The following is a 15757-nucleotide window of genomic DNA, read 5'->3' as shown; positions in this document are numbered from 1 at the left end:
ATCGATCGATCAGATACAGGTCTTATATGTGTTTACGTTGAGTGCATGCAACGTCAGATTTTACGGTGCCTTTTGCTCTGAGCCTCTCGATCGATCCCTAATTCGTCCTGAATTGGCTGCAGGTCGACATAGATTTTGTTGTTCTTTGCTCCCTGTCTTTACCTACCTACTCGATACCTTGATGTCTCATAAAAAAGAAAGAATAGATATACTTTCTTAATGATGATCTTTAATTTTTTATATATAGGACGCATCCTTTTAATTTGCATTTCTTTTTTCGGGGACTTTTAAGATTCGAATTCGCACAATTACTATGTAACGATCGAATTTGAGGTTTTGTTAGTGGGGAATTAGCTAAAAGCAGTGTGCATGCTTTGGCATGCAATCTCATGCGAAGGAGATCCAAAATTCCAGATATGTAACAATCAATTGATACGAATCGTCAATCGTCAGGTAAAAAGTATATTTACATACTAAATTAAATTGTTAGTGGGGGATCGCGAATTCGATCCGGCCGTAGAAATAGAATGATAGCTCGATCGGTTGATGGGGCTAAAATAGAAGTGGTTTTGTTTGACTCCATCGATGGATCGTTTACTCTCGTTCACACAAAATATAGATCGATCAGTGCAAATGCATATTTTCTTCAGGAGAGTGCAAATGATAAGATCGTTGAGCTAGCAGCTGGCCTGCACACTACAGTCCTGTCTTATTAAGCGCTAGCTGTCGCATGCACGCAGTTTCGTGGGGGCCGCGTCAGCACTAATGTTACAGAACCTAGCTACGAAAGCTAACATAGTTTGCTCGCCTAATTTGGCTCTCTTATATGTCGTTAATAATAGGAGTAGTGTTAATTGTCAAGGTTTAATTTGTCGATTGATCAGAAGAATTTTTTTTTAGAAACACAGTACAAACGCAGACGCTCACAACACGCGCGTACACCCTACTCCTATGAGCACCACCTCCGAAAGACTGAGCCGGCAAATCTTGAGAGATTGACGAACTCACCTCAGGCGTCTCGCTGTTGACGGGTACGTCACCTACCACTGAAAGCATAGTGCCGGTTAAATCCTGAAATAACACAAGAAAATGTGACACCCATGTCAAGTTTAGGACTTGAATCTGGGTGGGCTGGTTTCACCACAAGGAACCAGACCTCCTGGTCTTGGGGCTCAGTTCACTGATAGATCAGAAGAATTAACAGTGTGCTTGCGATGTTGATTTCATTCAGGTGTTCTCGATCCACACCAAGTTGACTGATTGATTCGACATCTTTGTACATGCATATAAATGCGTCAATGTTTGTCTTTCTTTCTTTTCCTTCCTTTTGCGAGCTTCATGTTCTTTCCGTTGTGCTAGGAGCATTCGAGTACTGGGGACCCACATGTTTCGTGACTTAAAATGACGTAGTGAATCCTTATAAAAGCTTTGAACATATATGTGTGAAAAATAATATATTGCATTTTCTGTATGCACTTTTTCTAATGTAATCATTACACCTGTCATCTGTGTATTGTCTGGTCCATTGTTTTCGTTTACTTTTTTTGAGGGGAGCTTCGAACGGTTGGGCCGATCGGTTGTTCGAAGCCCACAGATTTGTTTTCTTTTTTTTTGAGCGAAAAGCCCACAGATAATAGGCTTTCCATTCTACTACACCTGGTCTGGGCCGTGGTTTCCTTTGAGCCCGCCTCAGCCAGCGGAGTGTATACTGATGTCTGATGGTGCGGTGCCGACTATTGATTTTCAGCCTATCGACTGATTGATGCTCAGGCCCGTGTATGAGAGCCCATTGGAGTCGCTTTTTATAGAGGCTCATTGGAGTCGTTTTTTTAGAGGCCCATTGGAGTCGTTACATTGGCGTGGCCTGTCGATGCCATTTCTTCTTCTTCTTTACTTCCTCGTTAGGTGTATTTTATTGTTTTCGCTCAAAAGAAAAAGGTGTATATTATTGCTTGGATTCGTACATTGCCACACTAGCTAAGTAGCTAGTGCTATATATGTAGGGACCCCCTATAAGTAATCGAATGTACGTCAAGCAAAAAAAAAAAGAATGAATGAAATCGAGCAGTATTAGCTAGTGTATAAATACTGTATACGCTACGCATGGGTAGCTGGACAGAGACGGACGGATGCATGATCGATCATATCATCATCGAGTAAGCAATAATCAGTCCATCGCTGTAGCATCTTAACGACGTTCGTGCATGGCAAATCAACCTACATGTCCAGGTCCACCAGCTTAAGGTACACTTGTTTTAACTTTTAAGTGGCCCCTCATCGATCGAGTTCCTTAATTTCTTCTCTTAGTTCATGCATGCATTAATTGGGTTCTTTCTTTCGAGATATCATCATCACAGGCTGATCATCGTACTCTTGATGGCAAACTAGATCGATCGTATAATCATCGATTGACCAATCTGTGGACGAAGCTAATCGATCAATCATGCGCCCGCGACCGTCTATATATTTAGCCTACCTATCCTATTATTATTATTCCATGATGGAAAGCGTGCCTACCTTGCAGCAGTTGCAGACATATCCCATCCATCGAGCTGCCGAATTTCAACGTCGTGGAAGGAAGAGATTATATAATTGATTAATCAGCTTACACACTCGTTTTAAGTCGTCGAGTTAGCTCAATTTCTTCTTTTAATGCATGCATGGATCGAGTTAATCAGCTTGGCAGCGACGCACCTACTGAGATCGATCGATCCAGGGGACTGCCGACTGCACTCCACTGCACTGTACCCTGGATCTTCATTAACACAAGACAACCTTTTGACAAAAAAAAAGCTACGGAGTACTAGCATCAGAGCGGAAAGATGTACGTACTAATTGCAAAGGAGCTTTTGTTTGTACTACGAGTATTTCTGTTGCTGGTCCGTACGTAAAGGTGTTTAAAAGACAACTTTTATGTACGAGTACTCCCACCTTTTCGTTTCGTCCATAGAGAATCGCTGTTTTTCGTCACAGGAGAACAAGACAAGATAGAATTTCAAACTTTTGCCCTAGCTTCTTAGAAGATTTTTTTAACACATTTTACATGTTTACCAAAAAGAAATTGATTTACCTCATCCAAGAAAATGATTGCAGCAGTCCCGCCAAAATGACTCCATTTGTTAGGCCTACAGGTAAATCTTACTCTTAGCGAGTAGTTTCTTCGGGACAAAAACAAAAGGTGATCTTAATTTTTTTAAAGCAACACGGCCCCAAAAAACAAAAGGTGTCACGGTCGACGAACAAAGGCGTCCCTAGCTTTGTTACTGACATTTGTCTCGAGGCGACCTGCACCTAATTACTAAAATGGATATACCGCTCTTGCATATATACTCTGATCAAATTACCGCCCGGCCGGCTCTGCAGGACAAGCAAGGCACACGCGACACTCCAGCCGCACGTGATCGATGGATGCAGACAAGCAAGAACTGTCAGCTGCAACGAGGCTCCACCGGGACACACAAAATGCTAATGCTAGTTGGCCGTCCAAAAGCTGAGAAAGGAACACGCAACATGAATGATAATCCGACTCCAAATACTAGAGCTTCCACCTTGTTAAACGTCACATCACTCTACTGTAGTGTAGGTGATGCGCAAGCAAGCAAGCAAATAAGCCCAGCTGAGCTGACTCACCAACCTCCCTGTCCTCTGCCTCCTGTCTTAATCCATCCTCAAAATCACTTATTACACGCATTTTACTGTTACAGCACCGGTTAATGGCCTTTTACGGCAGGGTTACTCTTGGAGCAAGACGGTAGTAAAACACAAAATTAAAGGGGGTTAATTAGGCAAAACCGGCCTGCCGGAGAGCACAATGCTGCCGGCCGGGAAGGGAAGAGGCCCACCGGTCGGTCAAACAGCTCACCATTCCTTCTATTTCTTCTCCTCGTAATTATTTTGATTAAAACGCCACGCGCAAATGGACAAGCCGGCTCACCTAAGAAATCTCGCAAAGCCAAGTTTTTTTTTTTCCTTTTCTTCTTCCTAAGATTCCCCTTTCTCCTTCCTACCGCTTTCTCTAGCAGCTCTAGCTCGGTGGGTGCTTCGCCTTCGCGGCGCAATGATTCGCGTCCTGCTCGCCGGTCGGGAGGAGGACTTGTAGCAAGCAGTCTAGCGGTAGCAGTGCAGTGCTCGGAGGAGGGCGGAGGAGCTCCCAATCTGCAGCCGGCCTGCGCTGCCGGCCGCGCAGGACGGCAGGAGGATCGATCGCTCGATCGATTTGATTCGCCTGCGGCGGGAGAGGAGGATGTTCAAGCTGCACCGACACCGCTCGTCGGACCGCAGCGTCGGCGAGCGCTACGAGTTCAGGTTCTCCAGCTTCCGCGCCGTCCAGGTCCGTCCCTCAGATTTCCTCCTCCTCTTCTGCTATGCCCGCCGGCCCCCTCTCCGGCCTTAAGCGTCTAGCTACCACCTCTTGTGGCGGCGGCGGCTGCATTGGGGGATGAATCTCCGTCAAATCGGTAGCTACCTGGTCTCGCCCTCGCCGCTTTGCTCGTCGATTCATCCACTTGGATACAGTACAGCAGAGGCATCCTACACACATACATACGCCGGGGTTGGTAGGATTAGCATACACACCACCGCTGGGATTTCAGGATTAATGCCAGCAGGTGAGTGGCTGCTGGGGTAGCTGCTACCTGCCTACCTAGAGGGTTCCTTGCTAGTTCTTGTCCGTACCTGGCCTAGAGTACTGCAATTCAGTGTAACTATATATGTTTAGTGGACCACTACCTGTGATCAAAGCGTTCCTTCGGTCATGTTAAGGGGGCGTTGCAAGGGAGCACAATGTTGAGCAAACATGATATGATACTCCACTCTCCGTGTTGCTCGTTGTTTCTGAAATTCACCCAAAAATTTTTTTTGGGACAAATTGGTTGCTGCTATGCGATAAAGGGAGAAATACTAGTCAACTAGTCTTATAATTCTAGTTTTTTTAATCTGAACTAGAATTCAATCAACGCCCTTAACAATCCCATAAGGGGAATGTCATACAGGTGATAGTCTGAGATGAGTTGTTGTCTTGAAGTAAACGACTCGGCATAATAATTATTTTTTCAGTACATTTCTGATTTCAGGTGCATTTCTTGCAGTGCACGCGGTACATATGTTCCTTTTTTATCTTTTTTAAAAAAAAATCTCTCATTGGTTTGATTTGTGTTCAACAGGTCCCTGCGGTATCGGACAGGCTATTCCTTTCAATAATCTCAGTGGATACTGGAAAAACAATCGCCAAATCCAGTAAAACAGCCGCCCGCAGCGGAATCTGTCAATGGCCTGATTCCATATTGGAACCAATTTGGTTTTCTCGAGATGAAGTGTCAAAAGAATTCTATGAGTGCCAATACAAGATTGTTGTTTCTATGGTACGGATGTCCGTAGCATACTAATGCTTTTGTGCAGTTCGCTTTTTCAATTTCAAGAATTCTGTTCAGCATCTATGATATTTCTGCTGCTGAGCTAAACCATCGGGTCACTGCCTCTCATGTTGCAGGGATCGATAAAAACTGCTATTCTAGGGGAAATTTTCCTAAACCTGTCCAACTTTCTGAATTTGGTGGACCCGACTGCTATCTCTCTGCCATTGAAGAGATGCAATTCTGGAACAGTCTTACAGGTAAGCGAGTTTATGTAATCTTTCATTTTTGAAGATTTTTTGTGATTTTCTATGTGATCCTGTAACCTGAAAATGGTGCCGACTCACTCAACTCTCAAGTGCTCATTGCCTTTTCATTTATTCTGCTCATGGTGGCATTCATTGTTTCTCCTGTGCAGCTTAAAGTTCAATGTATTGGCACAAAGTCTAAGTTGAGGTAACTAACTGTTACTCTTCCTTTTCTTACTCTCCATGTTGTAGTTCCGGTGTCCACACAGCACACGTTCATGTTGAAGACCCTTTAATCACTTTGTATCGTTCTTCAATAATGTTTTCTGCCTGTAAGTCTTGATATTGTTTTCTAATCTTGGCTCTATACAGTGGTATGAGGTCTTCGAAGGACATGCCTCCTCGCGTCGATAATCGTTCTCCAATAAATGATGATATGGATAACAAATCAGATGGCTCTGACAATATGTTCAACAATAGTGTTCGTTCTTCGTCAGGAAATCCTTTAGTCGGCACTTATCAAGACGAATCTGGAAACAGGGTATGTCTGTACTTACAATAGTTTTCTCCATCTTAAGTTCAGTTTACAGATCAGTTTTTCCTTCGTCAAGAGTGCATGCTTTTGGCTATGTGTGTCTGTTTGCATCTTACAATTTTTGTTTTGTAGTACAACTTGACTCTCAATCGTTTGGACATATATTTTCAGTACCAGCCATACCACTCTTCTGGGCGCTCGAGTTAACTTGTCATTACCTGTTTCTTGTGCCTATAGACATCGTAAAATTTCTCATTGGTGGCCAGTAAAATAGATTATATGTCATAAAAAAGATTGATTTAGCTGTTCTCGTTTCCAACTTTCCATGCTACGTGTTCTGTCTCTCTACAAAATCTAGCTAATCCGATCTATGAATATTACTGCATTTTCTCTTTCGCTAGTGATATTGATTACTGTAAATAATAAATAAAATATTTTGTCTTGCATGGGAACTGTGGCTCAGTGAATGTGAGTATATTTTGTTAACGGGTTACAAATCTAAATCACATTTTTTTTATATGTGACGCCCTACTATCAGAGCATTATGTGTAAAGTCAATTCCTTGTTTTTTTCCCCTTTTAGGAAATGAGTTTCTCAGCCTCAGGGTCTCATCGGAGTTCCAATTCTGGAGATAGTACAGTGGATAGAGCAAACCTGTCTCCTATAGCCAACTCTAATGGCGGGCTGTACGTGGGAAGGCAGGATTCAGCTAGTTCCTATGCTAGCGCTGGCCGTGGTGATGAAGGATTCAGATCAAACAATTCATCTTTCAGTTCCCGGGCTTCAGGTCCAAACGTGCTGCAAGGAAATACTCCAAAATCATTTTCAAATGGGATTGCTCAGTCATCATTGGGGACATCGGATTCATCTAAAGATCTTCTTGAAGCTGCTGAAGAAACAATTGAGGAACTCCGTGATGAGGCAAAGATGTGGGAACGGCATTCTCGCAAATTGAAGGCTGATCTAGAGGCACTGAAGAAGGAATGTTCCGAGAAATCCAGGCAACAGACTGAGCTAGCTGTTGAACTGTCTGCTGCACATGCAGAGCGGGATTCCTATAGGCAAGAAATCGAAGAATTGAAGTCATCTCGGCAAGAGGTAACCACACGGCAAACCAAATCAGGAACCCCCAAACGAGGGGACTGGATCGATCTGCAGAAGGAACTAGAAGATGAGATGAAGTTTCTGAAAGAATCAAATTTAAACTTAACGGTACAACTGAAGAATACCCAAGAGGCAAATATAGAGCTCGTTTCTATTCTTCAGGAACTGGAAGAGACCATAGAAGAACAGAGAGCGGAAATTTCTAAGGTCAAGGATGTCACTAACCCTGGTGTCTCAAAAGATGGGTTGTTTGTCAAAGAAGACACAGAATGGGCTAGGAAACTGTCAATGAAAGATGATGAAATCACAATGTTGAGGGAGAAACTTGATCGTGTTCTCAATATTGAAACTGCAGGTGTTGCAGGTTCTGATGCGGTTTATCTCGAATTGGAGAAAGAAAATGAAATTTTAAGGGTTAAAATACAAGAACTCGAGAAAGATTGTTCTGAACTAACAGATGAAAATCTGGAGCTTATATATAAGCTCAAAGAAAACGGGGCGTCACAAGGGCAGGTCTCTTGTGTTTCAAACAGCGGTGAATTGCAAATTGAAAAGCTTACATCAAAAATAGATCAACTGGAAGAGGAACTTAGGAATAAGGAAATGTTGCATATTGGCAGTTTCACTGAGGCATCAATGTCCAACGCCAAAGAATTACAGAGAAAGTGTGCTGACCTTGAGTTGAAGCTGGTACATTTTAGGTCTCAGGCCGGTGAACTCGAAGAGAAGTTCCAAAAAAGCCAAGAAGAGCTAGAACAAAAAAATCTTGAGCTATCTAAGTCGAGAGATGAGCTTGAAAGCTTCCATTCTACAGAACAGGAAGGTAGTGAAACTGGTGGTGCGAGAGGATACCAATTTAGAAGAGAAGATCTAGAAGATAGCAAATCGGAGGCCGATATGCTGAAGACTAGAGTTCAGCTACAACAACAAGAAACTGATGACTTGCGACGCTACAAAGTTGAAACAGAAAGTTTTATTTCTGAAATTCAGGCAGAGAAGAGTCAGTTAGTGGAGCGCTTGGCAGCATCAGTTAAAGAAAGTAGCATCACTTCAAAATGCTTGGATGAACTGCAGCAAGATATTTTTGTGCTTTCTAGCAGCGTAGATTCACATGTGTCTGCTAATAAGGTTCTCGAAAGAAAGATAACTGAACTTGAAAGCTGCAAAGCTGAACTAGAGTTGCATATATCAGAACTGGAACAGGAAAATATAGAGTTGTCAGAACGGATATCTGGACTGGAAGCTCAGTTATCTTACATGACAAATGAAAAGGAGTCAAGCGAGCTGCAGATGCATGACTCCAAATCACTTGTCATCAATCTCAAAGATAAAGTAGAGCGACAACAAGTAGAGATGGATACCATAAGGCTTGAGTTTAAGCAAAAGCAACAAGAAGCTCAAAGAAAATTGACCGAAGCGCAGGATGATTCAGAAGTTCTGAGAAGATCTAATTCGAATCTACAATCTACAGTTGAGAACCTTATTGAAGAGTGCAGTTCTCTTCAAAATCTAATTGCAGATCTCAAGAGGCAGAAGTTGGAATTGCATGGCCGTTTTACGCAACAAGAGCAGGAACTGGATAACTCGAAAAAAAGGAACTTCGAGTTTTGTAAAACTGTGGAATTCCTAGAGACAAAGCTTACTTCACTTCAGAAAGACATATCTTCCAAAGAGCAATCTTTACTCTCAGAACTGGAGAGTATATTCCAGGAGCACATGGAGCAAGAAGAAAAAATAAATCGTGCTCATTTCATGTTGAATAAGATCGAGAAAGAAAAGACTCTTGAAGTAGAGAATCTTGAGAGGGAGGTCATGAGTCTTAGTGCACAGGTGTCCTCCACACACGAGGAGAGAGAAAATGCCACAGTGGATGCCATTCGAGAGGTTTCTATCCTGCGAGCTGACAAGGCTAAACTTGAGGCTAATTTCGAAAATGTTAGTGAACAGTTGAGACATTATGAGTCTCAGATAGAAGACCTTCGGAAGGAGTCCAAAAACAAGATTAAAGGTTTGGTCGATTCCCTTAATGCATCCAAACAGAGCGAGGAAATGTTGACCGCAGATGCTGAACATATGAAAAAGTTAATGGAAGCTGCCAAGTCCAATGAAGATGATCTAAGGATGACCTCTGGTGAACTAGAGCTAAAACTTAAATCCAGTGATTATGAGAAACAGCAGCTGATGGAAGAAATTTCCGGTCTGAAACTTCAGGTACAGAAAATAACGAGTCTTCAAGATGAAGTTTTCAAGCTTAGAAATTCCCTTGATGAGACTAAGTTTGAAAAGGGAAAACTCGAGGAACTACAGCAATCTGTGACTGAGGAATGTGAAGAACTGAAGGCACAGAAAGCTATGCTAACAGATAAAGTGTCCAATATGGAGGAGACTTTGAAGAGTGGTGAAGAAGAAAAACGAAGCAGAAGATCTATGCAAGCAAAGCTTGTGAGACTGGAGAGTGATCTGTCGGCATCGGAAGCATCACATGTACATGAAGCAGAGTTAAAGAACGAACTTAGTAGGATCAGAAGATCAAATAGTGAATATCAGAGGAAGATACAGTCTCTTGAGCAGGAAATTGAGGATCTCACTAGGCAAGCTCAACTCGATGGAAAGCAGGTTAGCCATATAAAGCACTTGCTGTGAATTTGTGACGTTTAAAAAATTCAATGCATTGATGTTCCTAATGTCTGGCTATCCCATGTATTATTTCCTTGTATTTCCAGGACATTGGATATTCTACAGATAATGGGGAAACTGACATTCAGTCAAAGATTCAATTACTAGAAATGAAGCTTGCAGAGGCTTTGGAGGAAAATAGGATGTACAGGGCTCAAGAAAAGAGGTATCCACAATCTGAACATAAAAGCTATCCTATGAGATGTCATGATACGTAGAAATGGCATATCTATCTGTGAAAACATAGAAATGTCTAATATATTGCTACTCCTATTACATTTCGATTTTGTTATGCTTTAGTCAGTGTAAGCATCGGGTCATTGACAAGTGACAGGTCGTCAAAAAGTTCTTTTTTTTTTCTAATGGAATATCGTTTTAACCTTTGAATCTGCAATTGCGGTCTGTAATTTATTTTCGTAATGGAAGTAATGGAAACGAGGCTAGAGCGGTTTGAAATAAAAAAAACTGCAGTATGCGATATTCTACTCCCTCAGACCCAAAATAAGTGATGTGGATTTTGGTTATTTTGTAATTTCTCGCAGTCTAATAATTTTCTATTCTGCACAGTCCCATGCCTGAGGGGCAATCTGCTGGTGAGGATGGCAAGGTGAACAATACCGACAGGATTTTGCAATTGGAAGGAGAGCTAAGAGATATGAAAGAGCGTTTACTCAACATGAGCTTGGAGTATGCAGAGGTAGAGGCTCAGCGGGAACGATTAGTGATGGAGCTGAAAACGATCAAGAAAGGGCGATGGTTCGCATGATGGAGAACATAGGTACATGCATATATTTCGTTGCGAATTATTAATACTGTGGTCTGGACTCGAAGGAAAACACTTTGGTAAACTGTTTTAAACTTGGTACCGATGGAGCCACCATCGTATTTGTGCGCTGAATGTCCTTTTCATTCTGTTCTAAAAACCTTCTGCTTTTGCAGATGGGCATAATCAGCCAGAGTTCTGTGCCATGATAACGAGGCAACCTTTTCCAATTATCATGTCGGAACAAGAGTAAAACTAGATGTGATGTCCATTGGACATGCTAGTTGGTACTGGAGGATGTGCACACAAACATAATGTTACCCTGACGAGGCGAAAATTGTGGGTCTGATAATTTCCTGGAAGAAAAGGTCACCTCCAGCTGTAAAGCCTCACTATGGCAATTCCGACTTAACCAATCGATCATGCAATACCTTGTTTCCTTCAGCCTGTATACATTTTCCTCAGTTGATCGGGAGGGTGAACGCTATTTGCTCATATGGTTACTCGGATAGCCCGCCGTTTACATGATTACATGCATGCCTGCAGAGGCCCCTTTAACTGTCGATAAATGTAGTTTCCTTTCTTGGTGAGATCAGCTCCAAGAGGTTAAGTTAGTAGAAGAGTCATTATACTCGTCTCGTACAGTATTGTAATGTGATGTGTAAAATATGAACGGCTTAACTACTTATTCATTTTCATTCTTCATCAAGCCTGTCAGGAATACATTTCATTATGTCATGTGATCTGGAGAATAATTTCCATGAGTATATAGTTGAGCTATTCCTCTAAGAACACTGGAATGCTGCTGATCCCTGTGTGCTGAGGGTTTGTGATGCTGACCTTTTGAAGCTGCATTTTTATTTTGTAAGTTTCAGGGCGATTCTCATATTGCAAGGGGATTATGATGCTGCAGTGTTACTTTGTTGACATGTGTCCTGCTTCTTTACTGTGCAGTTTGACACTAGCACCTAGAGTATGTTGACTCAAATTTGGCCAAATATAGATGTATCTATTCTTAAAAAGCGTCTAGATACATGTAATATTTCGACAACAATTTAGGATCGGACGGATTACATGTTATTCCTGATGTTTCTCTTGCCCTGTCAACGGAAAATAAAAGGACTATTCCATTTCTATATATATGGTACAGGGTTGGGTGGTATCCAATCCAATTTTTTTATTCATTACTTCCTGGCCTTAGAGGGCAAAATTGAGCAGTCTGCGAAGCCGCCTGCCTCCATAAGAAGAACAGGCAAGGTTTCTCCCTACCCTGCAGAAAAGAAAAATGAAAGAAACGCACAGTCTACCTCCCTTCCCTTTAAAAGCAGTTTGCCAGTTCTTTGTCTCAGTGAATACCCCCCTGTTGGAGAGTTCTATTTCCCTCTCCGGAGCCCTCCTTTTTTTGAGTGGGGTGAAAAGTAAGGGTAATAAGGGATAGGGTACTAGACTAACACCTAATTAATATATAATTTATTCTAAGTAGTTAAACATTCAACTAGACTAAATTTTTTCTCATAGTACTTGACTAAAGTAAGCGGGCGAGCGGCGGGAATCGAACCCGTATCTTCTCCTTGGCAAGGAGATGTTTTACCATTGAACTACGCTCGCTACGGAATATATTTTATAGCGTATATCCGCTTGGGTCGACCGTCTATGTCTGGGTCGACCGTTTCATTTTCTATTATATTAGAGTTTTCCTTTTTTTGATTGTCTGTCAATCAATATTCTAATGGCAATGCAATTTCATAATACTGAAAGAGAAGAGGTAGCAATTCGGAACGCAAATTGCGTTTTAATGCGTCTCACTATTCGAATTTTTTCGAAGAAATGTCCTTTTTATTTATTTTGTATCGGGTTACTCAATACTAAACAAATTTATGAAATGAGAGAATTCAGAATAGCTACGAGAAAGACTAGACCAATCCATAATGATGTACCGGAAAAAACAACGTTTTTATTATTTGACCAACCATCAGGAGAAGCAAATACAAGGGGTACACTAATTACTAAGACTGAGGAAGTCGCAATTAATGCAAAAACAGCTAATTGGAAAGCAATAGTCATATTTCTAATCCTCCAAGCTATCATCAAATAAAGTTGACTACATATTTGATCCCTCACTTAACCTAAATTGTAAAAAATACAAGAAGTAGGAGGGGTTTAATCATGAATCCATTGATTCTTCTCTTTAATTAATAATTAAAACTTATTACTTACCGCTTTTATTTGGATATGGGGATTAGGGTAGGGGATTTAGTCTTTATTTCAAAAGCGGGTATAGCGGATCTTCTATCCGTGTATACAGTATACAGAAATATATCGAAAAAGGATTTGCATCTGAGATGTTTCTAGAGGTTAGTAGATCCTTTTATTTTTATATGGCTGTGTTCTATTTCTAGGAGTAAAATAGGGATTAAGCTGTGGAGAGATGGCTGAGTGGTTGATAGCTCCGGTCTTGAAAACCGGTATAGTTCTAGGAACTATCGAGGGTTCGAATCCCTCTCTCTCCTTTTGCTTATTGAATACGTTTGTTTCTTTCATTTTTTTTTCTTTATTCTGTCCCCTTATCTTTCATTCAGAAAAAGGAATGAATGGCTCGGCTAAATGAAATAACCGAGCCAGAGCAGAAAAAAACAGTAGAAGTAGAACAGGTATAAATAAGAAAATCTTAGTTAAGAGGGTTCATGTAAAGAACAGGTTCTAAATCACGATCGATTCCCTTTTCAAAACCTGCTGCAGCAGCTCGGGCTCTTCCTGCATGCCACAAATGGCCCACAAAAAAGAAGAATCCTAGAACAAAATGAGAAGTCGATAACCAACTTCTAGGAGAGACATAATTAACTGCATTGATCTCGGTAGCTACGCCACCCACGGAATTTAAAGAGCCTAAAGGAGCATGGGTCATATATTCCGCTGAACGTCGTTCTTGCCAAGGTTGTATGTCTTTTTTCAACCTACTCAAGTCCAAACCGTTGGGCCCCCTTAGAGGTTCTAACCATGGAGCACGGAGGTCCCAAAAACGCATAGTTTCCCCTCCAAAGATAACCTCTCCCGTTGGGGAACGCATTAGATATTTACCTAAACCTGTGGGTCCTTGAGCAGATCCCACATTAGCTCCAAGACGCTGGTCTCTAACTAGAAAAGTAAATGCTTGAGCTTGAGAAGCTTCTGGGCCGGTGGGTCCATAAAACTCACTCGGATAAGCCGTATTATTGAACCAGACAAAACAACAAGCGATAAAACCAAAGACAGATAAAGCTGCTAAACTATAAGACAAGTAAGCTTCTCCAGACCATACAAATGCACGGCGAGCCCATGCGAAAGGTTTGGTTAAGATATGCCAAATTCCGCCAAATACACAAATGAAACCCAACCATACATGTCCACCAATTATATCTTCTAAATCATCCACACTAACAATCCAGCCTTCTCCCCCAAAAGGGGATTTTAGTAAATAACCAAATATAACACCGGGGCTAAGGGTCAAGTTGGTTATTTTTCTTACATCCCCCCCCGCCCCCGGGGGCCCAGGTATCATATACACCGCCAAAATAAAGAGCCTTGAGTACTAGAAGAAAAGCACCTAGACCTAACAAAATTAAATGAATACCCAAAATTGTAGTCATTTTATTTCTATCTTTCCATACATAACCAAAGAATGGAAAAGATTCCTCAAGAGTCTCGGGTCCCAGAAGCGCGTGATAAATGCCACCGAAGCCTAAGACTGCGGAGGAAATTAGGTGAAGTACTCCAGATACAAAGTACGGAAAAGTATCAAGAACTTCTCCCCCTGGCCCGACTCCCCAACCTAGGGTAGCTAAGTGTGGAAGTAAAATCAACCCTTGTTCATACATGGGCTTTTCTGGCACGAAATGGGCCACTTCAAATAGGTTCATTGCTCCGGCCCAGAATACGATTAATCCGGCATGGGCTACGTGGGCGCCAAGTAGTTTACCGGACAAATTGATAAGTCTGGCATTCCCAGCCCACCAAGCAAACCCGGTGGTTTCTTGGTCACGACCAGCTAAAACGAAAGTTCCATTAAAGAGCGTTTCCACGTGGTAGAACCTCCTCAGGGAATATAAGATTTTCATGAGGCTGATCCTGAGCTGCCATCCACGCACGAATACCCTCGTTTAAAAGAATATTTTTGGTGTAGAAAGTCTCAAATTCAGGATCTTCCGCTGCACGGATTTCCTGGGAAACAAAGTCATAGGCACGTAAGTTCAGAGCCAGGCCAACTACGCCAATAGCACTCATCCATAAACCGGTGACGGGGACAAATAGCATAAAGAAATGTAACCAACGTTTGTTGGAAAAAGCAACACCAAAGATTTGGGACCAAAAGCGATTAGCAGTGACCATTGAATAAGTTTCTTCAGCTTGAGTTGGGTTAAAAGCGCGAAAAGTATTTGCACCATCACCGTCTTCGAATAGAGTGTTTTCTACGGTCGCTCCATGAATAGCGCATAGGAGAGCCGCGCCTAATACTCCGGCAACTCCCATCATATGAAACGGGTTCAACGTCCAATTATGAAATCCTTGGAAGAAAAGGATGAATCGAAATATCGCTGCTACGCCAAAACTCGGCGCAAAGAACCAACCGGATTGCCCCAGTGGATAAATAAGGAATACAGAAACAAAAACAGCGATTGGACCAGAGAATGAGATTGCATTATAAGGCCGCAATTGAATAGACCGAGCAAGTTCAAATTGGCGTAACATGAAACCTATTAGTGCAAAAGCCCCGTGGAGAGCTACAAAAGTCCATAGGCCACCTAATTGACACCAACGAGTAAAATCTCCTTGTGCTTCCGGGCCCCATAGTAGCAACAAAGAGTGTGCTAAACTATTGGCAGGGGTAGAAACTGCTGCGGTTAAGAAATTACAACCTTCCAAATAGGAACTAGCCAATCCATGGGTATACCAAGAAGTTACAAAAGTTGTCCCTGTAAACCACCCTCCTAAAGCGAAATAAGCACAAGGAAAGAGCAATAAGCCGGACCATCCTACAAAAACGAAACGGTCCCTTCGTAACCAGTCGTCCACAGTATCAAATAGATCCTTTTCTTCTTTAGGA

General features: G+C 42.0%; 1 protein-coding gene and 1 non-coding gene across 2 annotated transcripts; one reads left to right on the top strand and one right to left on the bottom strand.

Annotated features, from left to right (window-relative positions):
- The first annotated feature begins 3945 nt into the window (after positions 1-3945).
- Positions 3946-11466, top strand: LOC100836695 (myosin-10). Its single transcript, XM_003558966.4, has 9 exons — positions 3946-4330; positions 5163-5360; positions 5489-5611; positions 5770-5807; positions 5972-6140; positions 6717-9854; positions 9962-10080; positions 10482-10692; positions 10854-11466. The coding sequence occupies exons 1-8, from the start codon at positions 4244-4246 to the stop codon at positions 10678-10680; spliced, it is 4071 nt and encodes a 1356-aa protein (XP_003559014.1). The 5' UTR covers positions 3946-4243; the 3' UTR covers positions 10681-10692; positions 10854-11466.
- Positions 11467-12214: 748 nt separating this feature from the next.
- TRNAG-GCC lies at positions 12215-12285 on the bottom strand. Its single transcript has one exon. It is a non-coding gene; the product is annotated as a tRNA-Gly (tRNA).
- Positions 12286-15757: the final 3472 nt, after the last annotated feature.

This window comes from Brachypodium distachyon, chromosome 1 (assembly GCF_000005505.3).
Source record: "Brachypodium distachyon strain Bd21 chromosome 1, Brachypodium_distachyon_v3.0, whole genome shotgun sequence".
Lineage (NCBI taxonomy): Eukaryota > Viridiplantae > Streptophyta > Magnoliopsida > Poales > Poaceae > Brachypodium > Brachypodium distachyon.
The sequence above is the reverse complement of the archived record's forward strand: the minus strand, read 5'-3'. Positions and strand labels throughout refer to the sequence as shown.